Source organism: Parambassis ranga, chromosome 24 (assembly GCF_900634625.1).
Source record: "Parambassis ranga chromosome 24, fParRan2.1, whole genome shotgun sequence".
In the NCBI taxonomy this organism is placed as follows: domain Eukaryota; kingdom Metazoa; phylum Chordata; class Actinopteri; family Ambassidae; genus Parambassis; species Parambassis ranga.
In genome coordinates, this window is record NC_041043.1 from 2,434,394 (window position 1) to 2,448,643 (window position 14,250).

The 14,250-nt window shown below is 41.9% G+C and overlaps 4 protein-coding genes across 5 annotated transcripts; 3 read left to right on the forward strand and 1 right to left on the reverse strand.

Moving 5' to 3' along the window:
* The first annotated feature begins 1,246 nt into the window (after positions 1–1,246).
* Positions 1,247–6,745, forward strand: LOC114428731 (cytospin-B-like). 2 transcript variants are annotated; one of them, XM_028397398.1, is made up of 12 exons: positions 1,247–1,696; positions 2,547–2,642; positions 3,696–4,154; positions 4,310–4,383; positions 4,575–5,110; positions 5,240–5,327; positions 5,397–5,472; positions 5,558–5,594; positions 5,672–5,768; positions 5,860–5,976; positions 6,095–6,154; positions 6,252–6,745. In XM_028397398.1, exons 2-12 carry the CDS (start codon positions 2,603–2,605, stop codon positions 6,339–6,341), a joined length of 1,674 nt encoding a protein of 557 aa, XP_028253199.1. In that variant the 5' UTR covers positions 1,247–1,696; positions 2,547–2,602; the 3' UTR covers positions 6,342–6,745. The 2 variants fall into 2 exon arrangements, with proteins under 2 accessions (XP_028253199.1, XP_028253200.1); XM_028397399.1 differs by having other exon boundaries at positions 3,777–4,154.
* grcc10 (gene rich cluster, C10 gene) lies at positions 6,741–8,774 on the reverse strand. Its single transcript, XM_028397400.1, has 4 exons — positions 8,720–8,774; positions 8,262–8,315; positions 7,889–8,065; positions 6,741–7,372 (listed from the first exon to the last, which is right to left on the reverse strand). Exons 2-4 carry the CDS (start codon positions 8,311–8,313, stop codon positions 7,233–7,235), a joined length of 369 nt encoding a protein of 122 aa, XP_028253201.1. The 5' UTR covers positions 8,314–8,315; positions 8,720–8,774; the 3' UTR covers positions 6,741–7,232.
* Positions 8,775–8,811: 37 nt separating this feature from the next.
* On the forward strand, positions 8,812–10,111 carry saysd1 (SAYSVFN motif domain containing 1). The gene is made up of 2 exons (XM_028397590.1): positions 8,812–9,201; positions 9,485–10,111. The coding sequence occupies exons 1-2, from the start codon at positions 9,025–9,027 to the stop codon at positions 9,806–9,808; spliced, it is 501 nt and encodes a 166-aa protein (XP_028253391.1). The 5' UTR covers positions 8,812–9,024; the 3' UTR covers positions 9,809–10,111.
* A 1,563-nt stretch (positions 10,112–11,674) lies between these two features.
* Positions 11,675–14,022, forward strand: rsph3 (radial spoke head 3). The gene is made up of 8 exons (XM_028397769.1): positions 11,675–11,868; positions 12,383–12,464; positions 12,545–12,668; positions 12,755–12,900; positions 13,056–13,259; positions 13,407–13,569; positions 13,702–13,788; positions 13,921–14,022. Exons 1-8 carry the CDS (start codon positions 11,759–11,761, stop codon positions 13,962–13,964), a joined length of 960 nt encoding a protein of 319 aa, XP_028253570.1. The 5' UTR covers positions 11,675–11,758; the 3' UTR covers positions 13,965–14,022.
* Positions 14,023–14,250: the final 228 nt, after the last annotated feature.

Here is a 14,250-nt window from a genome sequence, read left to right on the forward strand (position 1 = left end):
ACCCATATCTAGGATATGTTGTTTATAATTCTTATTCCTGTCATAAGTCAAAGTGGACACTGGGTGGCGCCAGACACAATCATCTTCAGTGTCCTCTGTCCATGGTGCTGAAACATCCACCCTTTAATTACATCTAATTGGTGGTTATATGGGTTTGCACTGTCGCCTCGGAACAAGAAGGTTCCTGGTTCGATTCTGACTGCCCTGTGATGGACTGATGACCTGTCCAGGGTGTACCCCACCTCTCACCCGTAGATGGATGGGATAGGCTCCAGGACAAAGCGGGTTCAGATGATGAATGGATGGTGGTTATATGGAACATAAGTAACCTGGTTATTTGTGTCTCTGCATGTATGATAAAACATTATGCAAGTTCTGATCTTCTAAATACAGCTGTCTGATTTCTTCTCCAGTAAATTTGGCATGCAGCAGTATTCTGGTCTCTGAATACTCTTAAATGGAAAAGGAAGATCACAAAACACTGTAAAAAAATCCCATCATATGCAGGGATTCATCCACATGTAAAATCTTCTTTGTCTCTTCATGTAGAGTTTTGGCTGACCTGACTGTCTTCATATCTTGTTTCCTTGGCAACATACAGGCCTGCTGTTATTTTTTATGCCGTTGTTTCGAGGTCACAAGTTAAATATGCATTTATCTCAAGAAACTGAAGATCGTTTCCAACGATGTTAAGAAAAAAGATTTCAGCATTCATGTCTTTACATTCATCCAGTTGTGTGGCCTCCTTACAATTATGAGGATTCCCATTATTAAAATATTAATAAACTATTTAACATTTGGGTGTCGCCTATTTATCCTCGGATTCCAACACAATTAAGGCTTTTTTCGTGACCTCTAGGGTCACAGCTTCACCTCTGTCTTGACATCTAATCTGAATGGACACTGTAACCCCACAGCCACGTCCCTCTCCTGTGATTTTACTGGGAACAGGTTTAATGACACATTGTTGTGGATTTTAAACTCCACTCCTGACAGTGCGTGGATCCCCGCAGACTTTACACTGAGCAGCAGCTTCTTGGTACAGGCGGGCCCTCAGACTCTGGGGACTTTGAGCAGAGTTGTGACTTGTGATTTGGATCCAGTTGTGGGTCTCTGGCAGCCGCTGTGTGACACGGCGGTGCACCTGCAGGACCGTGTGAAAGTACCTGCGTGCCGCCACACCTGCATTTAACAAAAGATAATTATCCTCCAGCCGGTGTGGCTGCTTCTCTGCGCCGCTCTCTTGCCGCCCGGTTTATCAGCAGTAACCGCATTTTATTCCGCACACTGCACTAATGTGGACTCGTCTTCTTGTGTGATTTATTTTTTAACACAGCTCTAAATAATGCCACTAACAACCTCCATGTCGTTTATCTAGCCTGCAGCTGCTGCGCAACCAGTTTGTTTCTGCCTCCTTCGCTTTTTGTCGCATTGGATTTAAAGGCGAAGCAGCAGAGTTCGGATCAAGTTATAGATGTGGATGCACTCTGCCTTTGCTATCGCTCAGTGGTGAACATGGGACATCAGGGGGGAAAGACTGACATCGAGTCGACCTGTGTCCACCGGTGAATTTGGAATAGGGGACGGATAAAACCTATAGGGAGGGAGGTCGATTCACCGGGAGCAGACGAAGAAGCCCGACCCCGGACAGCCGGGGACCTGGAACTGGAAGGAGTCCAGCTGGCAGGCTGAGCAGGTAGGATACATGAACCAGGAGACTTAATGCTGTGTGGATGTAACATATGTCACAGCCAAACCCATTCAATAAAATGTAATGGAGAGCTGAGCTGCGGGTGGTATAGACTGAAAAAACGTGACTCAAACTTCATTCAGCAATCGACCGGTTTAAAACTGCATGGCTTCTGAGCAATGGGAATATGACGCACAGCCAGATTTAGAGAGGCATCACATATGTATATCAAGTCTACTTTAATACGGCCTCCTATTCATCAACCTGCTCATTTGTTTTAACAGTTTAGGCTGCAGAGTTGAAGCTCTAGGAGGCCGATCTAGAAAAATCTGGTTGACAGTTTAGCTCAGTCGTTAAAATGATATGAAATTGTTTTAAAAGCAAAACGTCCGAGCAAATAATATATATGCCGAATCATACTGAAGAGATCTCCACTCTGTAACAAGTCTTACTTGTAATGTTCTAAGGTGTCCGTTTTTTCCTGTAACAATGGCAATCCTAAATTGTTAGATTACTTAATGGTGTTTGGTTTAAGGAATATGTTACACCTGACGTAAGCCTCAAATCACAATGGTGGAGTTTCCTGCAAGGATGATTAGATTGGATTGGGCTCTTATATGACATCACACACACATGTACATTACTTTGAGTGTGGCTTAATTAATCATCCTAATTTGCAATCAGATTTTTTTAGTCTTTCAGATTCTGAAAATTGTGATACTAAGTGAGGTGTTTAGTTTGACACCTTCATGTTCAGATCATTTCTTATAATGCTCCTTCTGGAACATATTTCATCCAAAGTTCAGCAGATACTCATACTTACAACAAATTTATCCCCCTGTTTAATGTAACGGAGGTCGCAGTGAAGGACACCTGGGATCGCCTGTCAGGACATCCAAACCCTGCCGGATCATGGGTAACCACAATGGCAAAGACAGTGATGGCCCTACAGGTATCTACAGTCTCTGGGTTTGTCCAGAAATGTCTTCATTCTTTCTTTTTTAAACGAGTTTCCCTATTTTCTGTGGCAATTGCCTTCTTTAGACCAACTACTTTCACACACTAAATTCCCAGAGTCACAAAACCATTTCTTTGTTAACCCAAAGCACCCTGGTATAGTGCAAAGGAAGCAAGTTATGAATTCTGTACAGAAAGAAACTCTTCCCTGAGTTAGGCTAAGTGTTTACAGTATATCTGTAAAAAGACACAGGTCTTTGTAAAACTGTTTCCCAGAGGACTCAGTTAAGGAACCACAGTTCTTCTGTCATTTTGCTCTGCTAATGCACAAAGTTACCCTGCACCTTACAACATTTGTTTCCAGCTGAAGATGTTTGATCGACCTGTCTAATTCCTTCTTACGGCTGTTTAAAATGCAGCCCCTTGCTTTGGTCTCCGGGCTGTCAATATGCAGAAACTGTAGGCTCAGACTAGAGGATGAGAATAGCTCCCCCCTGCTGTAGCTGACCAGACTACATCACTGTGCTGCCAGGGAAATGATGAGTCTGCAGAATTCCACAGTGCAACACAAGGACAAGAAGGGGGAAGCATGTTAAGATCTAAGAGGAGACCCATGCTGTAAATCTGTTCTGTTGATAATATCAGGATCATACTGAAAAAACATAGTTCTAACACTAGTTGTATAAGGATATTTAATAAACACAAATTTGGAGGTTGCTGAGTTTATACAGAATTGTGGCAGTGATGGATGTAATCACTTTCTAGTGGCAGTTTGAGCAGCTAATAGTAGATCAGGATAAAATCACCTCTTCCTGGTTCTTGCCACATGGGGGACCAGTGTGTGTGTCTGCCAGGAAGACACTGGCAGGAGAGGATTTTTGCTGCATCAGTCAGCTCAGGACAATAAATAAGGGAGCGGACACTGACTGCTGCATTGAAGAAAAGGACAGGGGATTTACTTTCAGCACATTTTTAACTTCTATTTAATTATTTTAAAGCTCAGGACAGTTTTTTCTTTTTACCTCTTTGTATTCCCTCATCATCTCAGGTTCTCCTTTAGATTTCTTCCACACGCCTCCTACCACACCCTCACAGGCAGAGCTAACTGCCATGGCCTTGTCCTCTGCAGCCGCCTCTGATAAGGCACAGACTCCATCACCAGTCGGCAGCACCACCCCCTCCGCCATCTCTCCAATCGTAGACTGGACACAGAAACTGCCGGCTCCTTCAGAGTGGGCCGTGATCAGCGTAGACAGCATCGCCTCCTCAGAGACGAACGTGAGCGATGCAGCAGCTAGACGGGAGAAGGCAGTGGTCAGTCTGAGCAGTCTGTGCGGAGGGTTGCCTGCAGAGCAGAGCTGGCAGGAGAGAGACAGCGGACTGGAACCACAGGCTGCAGCAGAGAGAACAGGAGATGAGATGACCTTGGTTTTACTAAGTCTAATGGAGCACTACAGGGCCTCACTAGGCCTGACCCCCAACACTGATGTTACCACCGGAGCAGTAGGTAGGACCTTGATGCTTACCTGTTTTCTAAAAGGAGGGTAAAGTCTTATTGGGTCTGGAGACAAGCAGATCAATGAAGGAAGCAGAATGTGTTTCCGCTGTTACTTATCAAATCTTTTTGACGAAACCTTGTGTATTTTTTTTATTACTGATCAGAGCTGCTCAGGCGCTTGATAACAGAGAGAGAAGAGCTAGTTGAGGAGGTTGACACACTCAGGGAGACACTCAGGGTGAGTTGCTACTTCACTTCCTGCTCCACGGGTCATGATTTTGATTGCTTTAGTGAGAACTAATGACGCCTTTACATTTTGAGGAAATGACATAAAACCTTGTAAAAAATTCTAACTTCAGTTTTTGTACACCCAAAGGCCCTCTCAAAAAAATCAGCCTCTAACAGAGTAGTGTTTCTTTTGTTCCCCAGACTGAGAGGTCAGAGTGGCATCAGTTCCAGTGTGATCTGCAGGTGGCGGTGTCTGTAGCTGACCGGCTGCGGACGGAGTCAGAGCAGGCTCTGGCTTTGCTTCAGGAGAGTCACAGGAGCGTGAAGGAGCAGCTGGCTCAAGCACTCAGCAGACAGCAAGAGATGGACCAAGAGCTAGAGAGTCTAAGAGCCGAGCACAGAGATGTCTGCCACAAACTAACTGAACTCAGCATGCAGCAGCAGCAGGACCAGACAGAGCTGGAAGCTGTCAGGAACCGACAAACTGATAAACAAACAGAGAGGCAAGACTCTGAGGAGGAAATGCAGAACGTTACAGAGGAAGCTGAGGTGGATGTTAAAGAGGAAAATGATGTACATCATGATCCAGAGACAAATAGATCCGGAAACATGCAGCTGACGGGGAAAGGGGTAGCAGAGGGATACCTTCGCAGTTTGGCTGCACTGGAGAAGAAGAAAGAAGAGGGACGTGGACCGAGGGATCCAAAGAGGATTGTGATGCTGTCTGAAAGGTCTTGGTGAGTTGAGAGGTGGATGATAAGGATGTAGCTCATGATTCTGAAGAGCTAAATGGAAAACGGAAACATGCAGCTGACAGTTCCGTTACTACAATAAAATCTTATTTCACCTACAATTTTGTCCTGTAGGAGTCTCTCTCGTCTTCCACTTCCTATGGAGCCTCCAGGTCAAAATGGGGCCTCCAAGAACACAAGCACAACACTGCCTCTATGCAAGGTATTACTCTGGAACTGACCATTATTATTTTATTGTATATAATATAAAAGGCATTGTTGTCTGGTACAGAAAGAAGAGCCAACAAAAGGGAGAAGGCTGGACCGCATTTTACAGCGACAGGACAGTTGGTCCAACTTTTATACAGGTGAACTCAGTTCTGCCAACTATTATTTACTCATTTTCAAACTGAGTGTGCAGTCGTGTGACACTGGCTGTATGTGTGTTTGCAGGAAAACAGGATGAGGACCAAAGTTCAGATTCTGCCAGGTAACTGTTGACTCTGCCAGGTGACTTCTGCGTATGAACCACTGATTCATGGTTGAAATGTTTTCTGGCCTTTGCAGACCTCAGGATGGTTTCAGTGCTCTGCTGAGGCGTCATGGCGGCTCCAGAAGAAACTCTCTGCTGCGCTGGTGCCAAAGTCGTACCCAAGGTTACAAGGTTTGAGAAAATGTGGCAGTAATAATAAAAAGAGAAAACTTCCTGTTTTTGTAACACTGGACTAAAATTATGTTGTCATGTTGTGTGATAGAATATTGACATCACCAACTTCAGCAGCAGCTGGGAAGATGGTTTGGCCTTCTGTGCCGTTTACCACACCTATTTACCAACTCACATCCCTTATGACAGTCTTAACCCAGCCAACAAGGTAAAACTCTGACTGAACACACATGCAGAAAAGAAGATCCAAGAGTCCAGGTTTATGTAAAAAGACTTTTGAATCAAAAATCACAAATGTATGAGTTGTTACATTGTTTGTTCCACAGAAAGAAAACCTGGATCTTGCTTTTAAGACAGGAGAGAGTGTGGGCATCACAGCTACACTGGTGAGACATTTTGCTCTTTATTTAAACAAAAATTGAACATATGCAGCTTGTACTGTAAGTCTAGTTTTCCCCTTTCTCCATCTTGTCTGTGTGACAGACGGTGGAGGAGATGCTGAAGGCAGATGGGCCAGACTGGCAGAGGGTGCTGGGATACGTCGAAGGCATTTTCCGTCACTTTGAGATGTAAAGTCACCTCCCTTTTCTGCCTGGTTCTTACTATTACTGTTAAACAGGAGAGGACATTACCACTAGATGGAGCTCTGCCTACACTTGAAAGGTGTCTGCAGTATTTGACTTTATGACCTGATTTTATGCAGCAATACAATCTTCCTCACAAAGAAAACTCAAACAGCGATGGTCCCCCTCGAGCACTTGTTATTTTTCAGTGACACTGGATCTGTACAGTTTCTGGGTGAGTATGCACAGGACACAAGACTATAAGTTCAGAAGAGTAATCGGCTCCTCTATAACTTTCACTTTAGAGTCACTGGGTGCTGGGTGCACGTATTTCTCATTAATAACCTTGTTTTGGAAAAAAAAAAACCATTGCTGCCACTATTCTGTCATCATGTCTGCACACAACCAAAAATCTCCACCACACAAACACAGAAAAGGCAGAGATGTGCAAGATGAAATGTGTGTGTTTTAACCTTGAATCTTATAGTTGCCTTCAAGGAAATGTATATATGTAAATGTTTATAATCATTTAAGTATTTTTTAAATTATGGTTATTATGACAACTGCAATAATAAAGTTATAATGAGTACTTTGTTTTTGCCCCATCTATATCAGCAGAAAATGACAGAAAATGTTTTCATTTTAATATATAACAAAAAAATGACATTTGACAGTATATAAAAATGGTATAAAAGATGTTTTTAAAGAAAATGTTTAGTGACATAAGAAAATGGTCATAGTGTAACAAGTAACAAATAAATACTTAAATATTTGCAAGGATACTTTTAAGAAAGGATGCAGAAAATGGTATGAATGTTGGACGATGATAGAATCTTGGATAATACAGTATGTGTTTTTTAAAAGAGAGTAACCTTGCAGTTGACCAATGCACTTATAATTTCTATGAAGCTGGAATAGCACCTCCTATAGGAGGTGTTGACAGTGGAGGCAGGAGGAGAGACTTCAGTTTAGCAGACATGGCTGCAATTTCAGGGTCTTGGGTTTCATACATCTTCACCAGTCTGGCAAATTTAAGGACACCTAAAAGTGAAACAGACAGGATCAACAGAATGAATGACATCATCCACACCCCATGACAACTTTTTAAGAAAATATAGTACTTAGGCACTAAATATGTTTAAAGTGCTTTGAAAAATGCTGACAATATTTTTTTATCAATTCAGAAAATGTGCAGTAGACAGAGAAATGCTAGATCAACAGATCCTATATTCTATCACACCTGAATGTTCTTTCATTAACCCTTTACCAATGGGGCTGGTTTCAGTGTCTGTAGCTTTAAATGCCAATGAGCTGTCAGTCATGCCCCTTTCCAAAACCAGTCTTTGTCTCTCCTGCTAGTGCCCTGGTGCAAACAAAGCAGGAGGACCAACACGGATGGTAAAGAAAACGGGAGTTCATGATGTCATAAGGAGATCGTAGAACAACTGTATGTGACTCGTTTAGATCAGACCATCCGATATTCTCAACTTCTTAGTATTCAAACAATGAACATTTAAAATAGAGGCCCTGTCCTGGAAGAGGATGCAGAAAGTTTACCTTCGCCCTCGTTGTTGAACCCATAGGCTTTAATAACCTCTTGTTGTATCTGGGTGGCGACAGGGAGGACGAGCTGCAGCATCTTGCCCATGTCGTTGCAGGCACTCTCTCGAGCCTCCTCCATCCGTGCCGCATTCTCTGGAACTGAGAAGGCCTGGATCACCTCACTCAAAACCACTGTCAACAAAAATAGCAATTATATATTTTTATTAGTACACAAACACAGACAAATGTAGCACCTAATCATCAATCTGAAAATTTGTAAAGACAATAGATTGTGAGAGTGGAGATAGTTGTAACTTGTCACGATAAGATCAACTGTAAAAAGAGGAATAAAATTGAAACTGCAGAGATCTAAAGCAGTTGTTCCCACCTCTGGTCTGCTCAACAGTCAGGGTGGGCTGCTGTGCTGGAGCTGAGGCCATTTCTGCAGAGAAGAGAAGACATATTCAGGATATTTACAGAGAAAAACAATCCAATATGGCCAAGTCAGGAGAGGACTGCTGTACACAGAATTCAATACTGAAAATATTAAACATTGACGGTGTTTTAAACTAACACGCTTTAGATGTAACAATCTAAAAACATCAGCATGTAAACTGAACAAAACAGACAAAACACCGACACGTAAACAAAAAAGACGTGGTGAGTTTATGCTTATGAGGTGGACATCGTTGCTTGCTTGTAATCGATCATTTACTTTGTATCAATAGTTTAAAAATATCAGTTTACGACAATTAAATAGACACTAATCCACGATAACAACCGCTTAATCCTTCAATGCAAAAAGGCTAAAACCAAGGAAATAAGCGTGAATGTCTGGAAACTCACCACAGATGAAAACAACCGAGCTAGCTCTGGACCTGTGAAACTGCCGCAAAACGCCACGTTTTACGACAATTGAAGTCTTTTTGCGACACGACTTCCTTGTTTTAGCTAGACGTCAGCGTAAAAGATAAACACATCACTGCTAAGCTAGAAGCACAAGTCTGTCCAGAAAAGTAGTTAAAGTGTACATTTAAGTAAACGATAGAGATATTTATTAAATACATGTATAGCTTTATCTTAAAGGAAGGTGCTGCAGAATGTCTGAATGAGTTGTTATTCTTCGTGAACTGTACGTTGGTGTAGTTTCGATGGAGCAGAAGCTGGCAGAGTTTAGAGCCAGACGACAGACTGAAAATGCTGCTAAGAAGAGTCAGGATGCTGCCACACAGTTCAGAGAAAAGACGAAGGAAACATCTACAGCTGACAGTCAACAGTCAGAGCAGAGGAAGGACACTCAAGCTGCTACTCCCACCTCTCAAAGCAAGGTAAGAGGTTATGTAACTTACTTAACTTAGGACAAGGTGGGTAAACAATTTATGTTCAGACTGCCAGAATAAATATTGTTTTGTCACACAATCCAGCTGAACCATCATTGAAATTAAACACCTGAGGGCTTTAAAAGATTCTAAAAAAACACACATTTTGTGTAGCAGATGTTTTCTCATCTCATATTTTTTTAATGAATAATTTAATGACCCGGTTAATTGGTCTTGTGATCCTGGTCTCCAGGTCAGGACCCACTGACCTTCTGTTGTGTCTCCTCTGCAGGACTGCACAGACTGGCTGCTGAACAGCACTTTGGGAAAGTGGCTGGCTTCAAGACAGCTCATCCTCTCTAACATTACTCTGCTCAAAGTGCTGCTGTGGCTGGTTCTGCTGGGTCTGTTTGTTGAACTGGAGTTTGGTTTGCCCTTCTTCGTCATCTCCCTCTTCTACTGGCTGTATGAAGGACTGCGAAGCCCTGCACCCCGCCAGCCCGGGGAACTGAGTGCATATTCGGTCTTTAATCCAGACTGTCAGCCTCTGCTGGGTTCTCTGACTGCAGAACAGCTTGAGGGAGAGATGGGATACAGACCTCTGGCTAACAGATGACGTGTTTGTGATTTGCTACATAAAAAAGCTATTGTATTTAGAAGTGTACTGTATTTTCAGTTCATTTAACTTCTATTTATAAATTGGGATTTGCTAGTCGACTAAAGGGTTTTAGTTGTGTCACAGCTTGTCATATTTTAATGGTCACCTCACCATCCATGCACAAACATGAGGGCTTCACATACTGTTTATATATTTTTTTTTTTTTGCTTTGGCACTTGTCTATGAATAATAAACTGATTCAAATTTTGTGTTAAATGTATGTAAATGTATTTAGTAATAAAGGGTTTTAGTTCAAACTTTCATGAGGAATTGTTGCTGCATTGGACGTTGTCAGGTTGAAATGCTAATACTGGCCCCCAGTGTTTGGTCTCTAAAACTGCAACAACAAGCTTTATATGCCTCTCCTTTTTAGTCGACTCCCCTGTTTATAATCCAGAGGAACGTGTATTTCATCATTATATCATTCATTTATACATTTAATACATGAAAGTACTCAAAACAATTGTATAACAGAAGACAATTTTAATATAAAACAGTTCAGATGTGAGTGAACACTGGCCAATGCTGAGCATCTATGATGTCAGACACTGGAGGTGGTGAATATTTTTAACATGCAATAAATTATTTATTGTTTTTTTATATAAATTATGTGAAACCAAACCAGTATGACCCGTATAATGATGAATGGTGTTATGCATGAAACTATTACAGAAGTGATAAATCTGAGCATCTCATCAGACCTCATGTAATAAAAAAGTGACAACCCTGTGATCATGTGGCTGATAGTTCAGGTCTGTGAAGATTGAATCCAACAGAGTGGAGGGTTGCCTGTTCTGCAGCAGGCGTGAGATTCTGAAGAGGATAGAACACAAAACTGCAAATGTCAGAATATTTTAACGCCTCCTCACCAGGCACTGATTTATGTATAACATGCTGTTGATGAGGCTGAGTGGTGGCTGGATATCAGTGAGTGGAATAAATATTGTCCTGAGTGTGGATTTTATCCCAGTAAAGGGGACACGTGTCCACTGTGTGACTGGGGGGGAAGTCTGTGATCATATGATCCTCACATGCATCTGCTGTAGCTGTGAGGACACAGAAGATGGACGTCTGTGATGCCTGTGATTTTGTCAGTCTGGGCAAGTCAACAAGCTTTTATCAGCAATGATTATTTACACAACTGCACACAACAAATCACATCAAACACTATGAAGATTAGCCTGCTCTTTCTGTTTTTAGATCATGCGAACTACTCTTAACAACTACAAGGAACCAGTGAGTCCAACCCTGCCTCCACACATACACTGCAGAACACAGAGGCACATATACACAACATTCAAATTCCTTATCATTACCTACTTTTTAGAAAAATCATTTGTTGGAAACTACTTACTCAGAGCAACAAGTAATATAAGACAGAAGACTAAAAGAGACACATACTTTCAATTTTATTTACTCCTGTAAAGGGCAACTATGAATGAAGTGATATTTTAGTTGTTAAAGATTATGTCTGTTCCATAAATGTTGGATGGAGTTATAGTCAGAAGTCAGGATCAAAGAGTGCTGTTTCTTTAGTCAGTGACAAGAGTAGTCTCCTTTTAATTATAGTAGTCTTTCAGTAGCCTACATGCAGTAGTCTTAAAATAAAATGTTTGGTAGGCTATGTTTGTGGTAATAGTGGGGGTTTATACTAGTCTTGTTTTTGCAAATTAAATGATAATAAAATCTTACTAAATAATAAATGCAGATAAAGTGAAATAGCACGAAGAGAAAAGACAAATATAGAGCGGCGAGCTAGCAGCTGTCCTAAAACCTATACCGGAAGTGATGTAACGACTGCCTTGGAGACGGTTGCTACAACAGTTTGTAGCCTCTCGTCTTAGCTACCAAATTTTGACGCTAGCAAAGGTTAGTTGTAGTTGTAGGTTTCTGACGGTTTGTGTAAAAATGGCCTTCGCCTCATCCAGCCACAGAAATCCAGCCGAAGTTTACACTTTCTTGAGCCGACCAAGACCTGTCGAGGGCCGCTCCAAATTCAGAGAGCCTCCGCCAAAACAGTACGTCACTTTAACGGATGTTTGTTTGAAACAGCATTTTTATTAGTTGCTAAACTAGTGAATTAAAGCACATTGACAGTGGAACTACGTGTGTATACTAGAACAGTGATATCACGGCAAAATACACAGAGTGAAGAAATGGTTGAAGTCATTTACATGTATTTATGGTAGCTTTTACCTTATTTATAGCTCTAGCTCAGTGTCATCATTACAGACATCATCAGCTCATAACTTGGGCTATGATGGATACAACATGTTACTACTCTGGGTAAAATGTCTTCCACCTCAACCAGTCACTGCATGAAAAACTACTGTGATTAAAATGTCTGTGTCTTTAGTGGAATAACATTTTCATTGTCAGCTGTGGTATCACTGCTTTGACTAACTTAATAACATAAGATGATGGAGAATACTTGCTAAAATGATCTCCACCATGAAACAAAAAAAAAAATTTAAATCCACGTTACCTTACGAGCTGACCTCTGACCTCTCTGTGTTTTCTCTGATGATGCAGGACGCAGCACAGTTATGGAAACATCATGTATGATCGTCATGTTGTCAGAGGAAGCATGCATGCTCAGCACATCGCACACACTGTGAGTGAGACATTTCACTGCACCTTATACCAGCAGAGTTTATCGATGTCTTAAAGCCTTTTGTCAACCTGCATTGGCAGAGATCTCAGTCAAACCCTGCTCGAATGCAGAGAGAACAGGTGATCAGGAACAGGGCCAGAGACCAGTACAGACCCAGGACTCCTGAAGCCCTGATGGGCAGACAACATGTTGATGTACAAACCGGTAATATTTTTGCTCTTCCAAACTTTTACTTCAGCTGTTACTATTTTGGAAATGTTATTAATGTTCTAGCGGTGATTTTCTTTCAGACCTTTACCTGGAAGAGCTAAGTGATGTCATTGAAACCACAGAGACTGAGTCTCAGACGGATGCTTTTCTGGACAAACCAGCAACTCCCCTCTTTATTCCAGCCAAATCTGGCAAAGATGCTGAAACACAGATAGAGGAGGGAGAGGTAGGTATTTCGGACATTTGTTTAGACAGAGGGGAGAATAAATTGAGTTAAAGGTTTTAAAAGGTTTATAGTGGAGGATGCTAATGTCAAATAATAAGTAATGTTTTAAATGCGGAGTGTACGGTTACACCACTTACTACAATTATCCTCTGCAGTTGTTTGATTTTGACCGGGAGGTGCAGCCAGTGTTGGAGGTCCTTGTGGGGAAGACCATTGAACAGTCTCTGCTGGAGGTGATGGAGGAGGAGGAGCTGGCCTGTCTGAGGGCCCAGCAGAGGGCCTTCCAAGAGCTCAGAAATAGTGAGCTGGCTGAGGTGCAAAGGCTTCAGGAGCAGGAGAGGCGCCACAGTGAGGAGAAGGTATGTAACTATTAGTTCTTCTTCTTTTACATCCACTGTACAGGAAGACTTCATCCAAAGCACCAACCATGTCAGTCCCCAAAGACCTGCATGAAATATAATTATAAGAGCAACCATTTTAAAAAAAGAAACCTTCTCTGACCACAGGCGCGCAGAATTGCTCAGCAGAAAAAGGTGCTGGAGGAGGAAAAGGAGATTGCGGAGAAGATAGCTGCTCGGGCCTACACCCAGACACTGCTGGCTGATCTTCTGCCCAGAGTCTTTACCTCGCTGAGAACCCACGGCTACTTCTACGACCCTGTGGAGAAAGGTCAGCCTCAAGCTTTCAGCTGTGTAACACCAGAGGGTGCCACTGTACATACAGTGACATTTTATCTAGGCTGTGATGTCATCCTTGAATGCAGGGACATGCTTAAACCTTTTAACATGTTGTGATTTCCAGACATTGAGACGAACTTCCTACCATGGCTAATGGATGAAAGTCACAACAACATGGAGAAGAGATTCACAGCAAGACAGCTGCTGGACAGTAAGACATTAAACTCACTTTAGCTGTTTTCAACATGTGTACAACACCACTTATATTTTCAGCTCATAAGTTTATTAAAAAACAAACACATGGAGTTTGATAGGTAAACATGTTTCATGCTTTCTGTTACAGCAATCATCTACGAGGCCACAAAGAGACTGGATGAATTCAAATAGCTGGAGACACGACTTCCAGCCAAATCAGACACATGAAGAGTCACAGCATGTGTGTGTTTCTCAAAAATAAACTTTTTCATTGACTGAAATAACATGACTGTTTTCTTTGGCAGCATAAGACAGTCATATTATTACACTGCAATCCAAATGACTAGAAAAGTAATAAACTCAAATGCAGTTTTGTATGTGTGTGTGTATTGTTCTTTTTTTACATTTGGCAAACAGTTATGGTTTGTAAAATGTTGCAGAAAGGTCCCTGGAAGGATGTGCGTTCTCTAAAGCAATG

Coding starts and splice junctions, on each gene's coding strand:
- rsph3 (XM_028397769.1), top strand. CDS start 11,759: ATGGCCTTCGCCTCATCCAGCCACAGAAATCCAGCCGAAGTTTACACT. Junction 12,465..12,544: donor CTCAGCACATCGCACACACT/GTGAGTGAGACA, acceptor CTGCATTGGCAG/AGATCTCAGTCAAACCCTGC. Junction 13,260..13,406: donor GGCGCCACAGTGAGGAGAAG/GTATGTAACTAT, acceptor CTCTGACCACAG/GCGCGCAGAATTGCTCAGCA.
- saysd1 (XM_028397590.1), top strand. CDS start 9,025: ATGGAGCAGAAGCTGGCAGAGTTTAGAGCCAGACGACAGACTGAAAAT. Junction 9,202..9,484: donor CTCCCACCTCTCAAAGCAAG/GTAAGAGGTTAT, acceptor TCTCCTCTGCAG/GACTGCACAGACTGGCTGCT.
- LOC114428731 (XM_028397398.1), top strand. CDS start 2,603: ATGGGTAACCACAATGGCAAAGACAGTGATGGCCCTACAG. Junction 5,473..5,557: donor TTGGTCCAACTTTTATACAG/GTGAACTCAGTT, acceptor GTGTGTTTGCAG/GAAAACAGGATGAGGACCAA. Junction 6,155..6,251: donor TGGGCATCACAGCTACACTG/GTGAGACATTTT, acceptor TCTGTGTGACAG/ACGGTGGAGGAGATGCTGAA.
- grcc10 (XM_028397400.1), bottom strand. CDS start 8,313: ATGGCCTCAGCTCCAGCACAGCAGCCCACCCTGACTGTTGAGCAGACC. Junction 8,066..8,261: donor GACTGTTGAGCAGACCAGAG/GTGGGAACAACT, acceptor TTTTGTTGACAG/TGGTTTTGAGTGAGGTGATC. Junction 7,373..7,888: donor GTTCAACAACGAGGGCGAAG/GTAAACTTTCTG, acceptor TTTCACTTTTAG/GTGTCCTTAAATTTGCCAGA.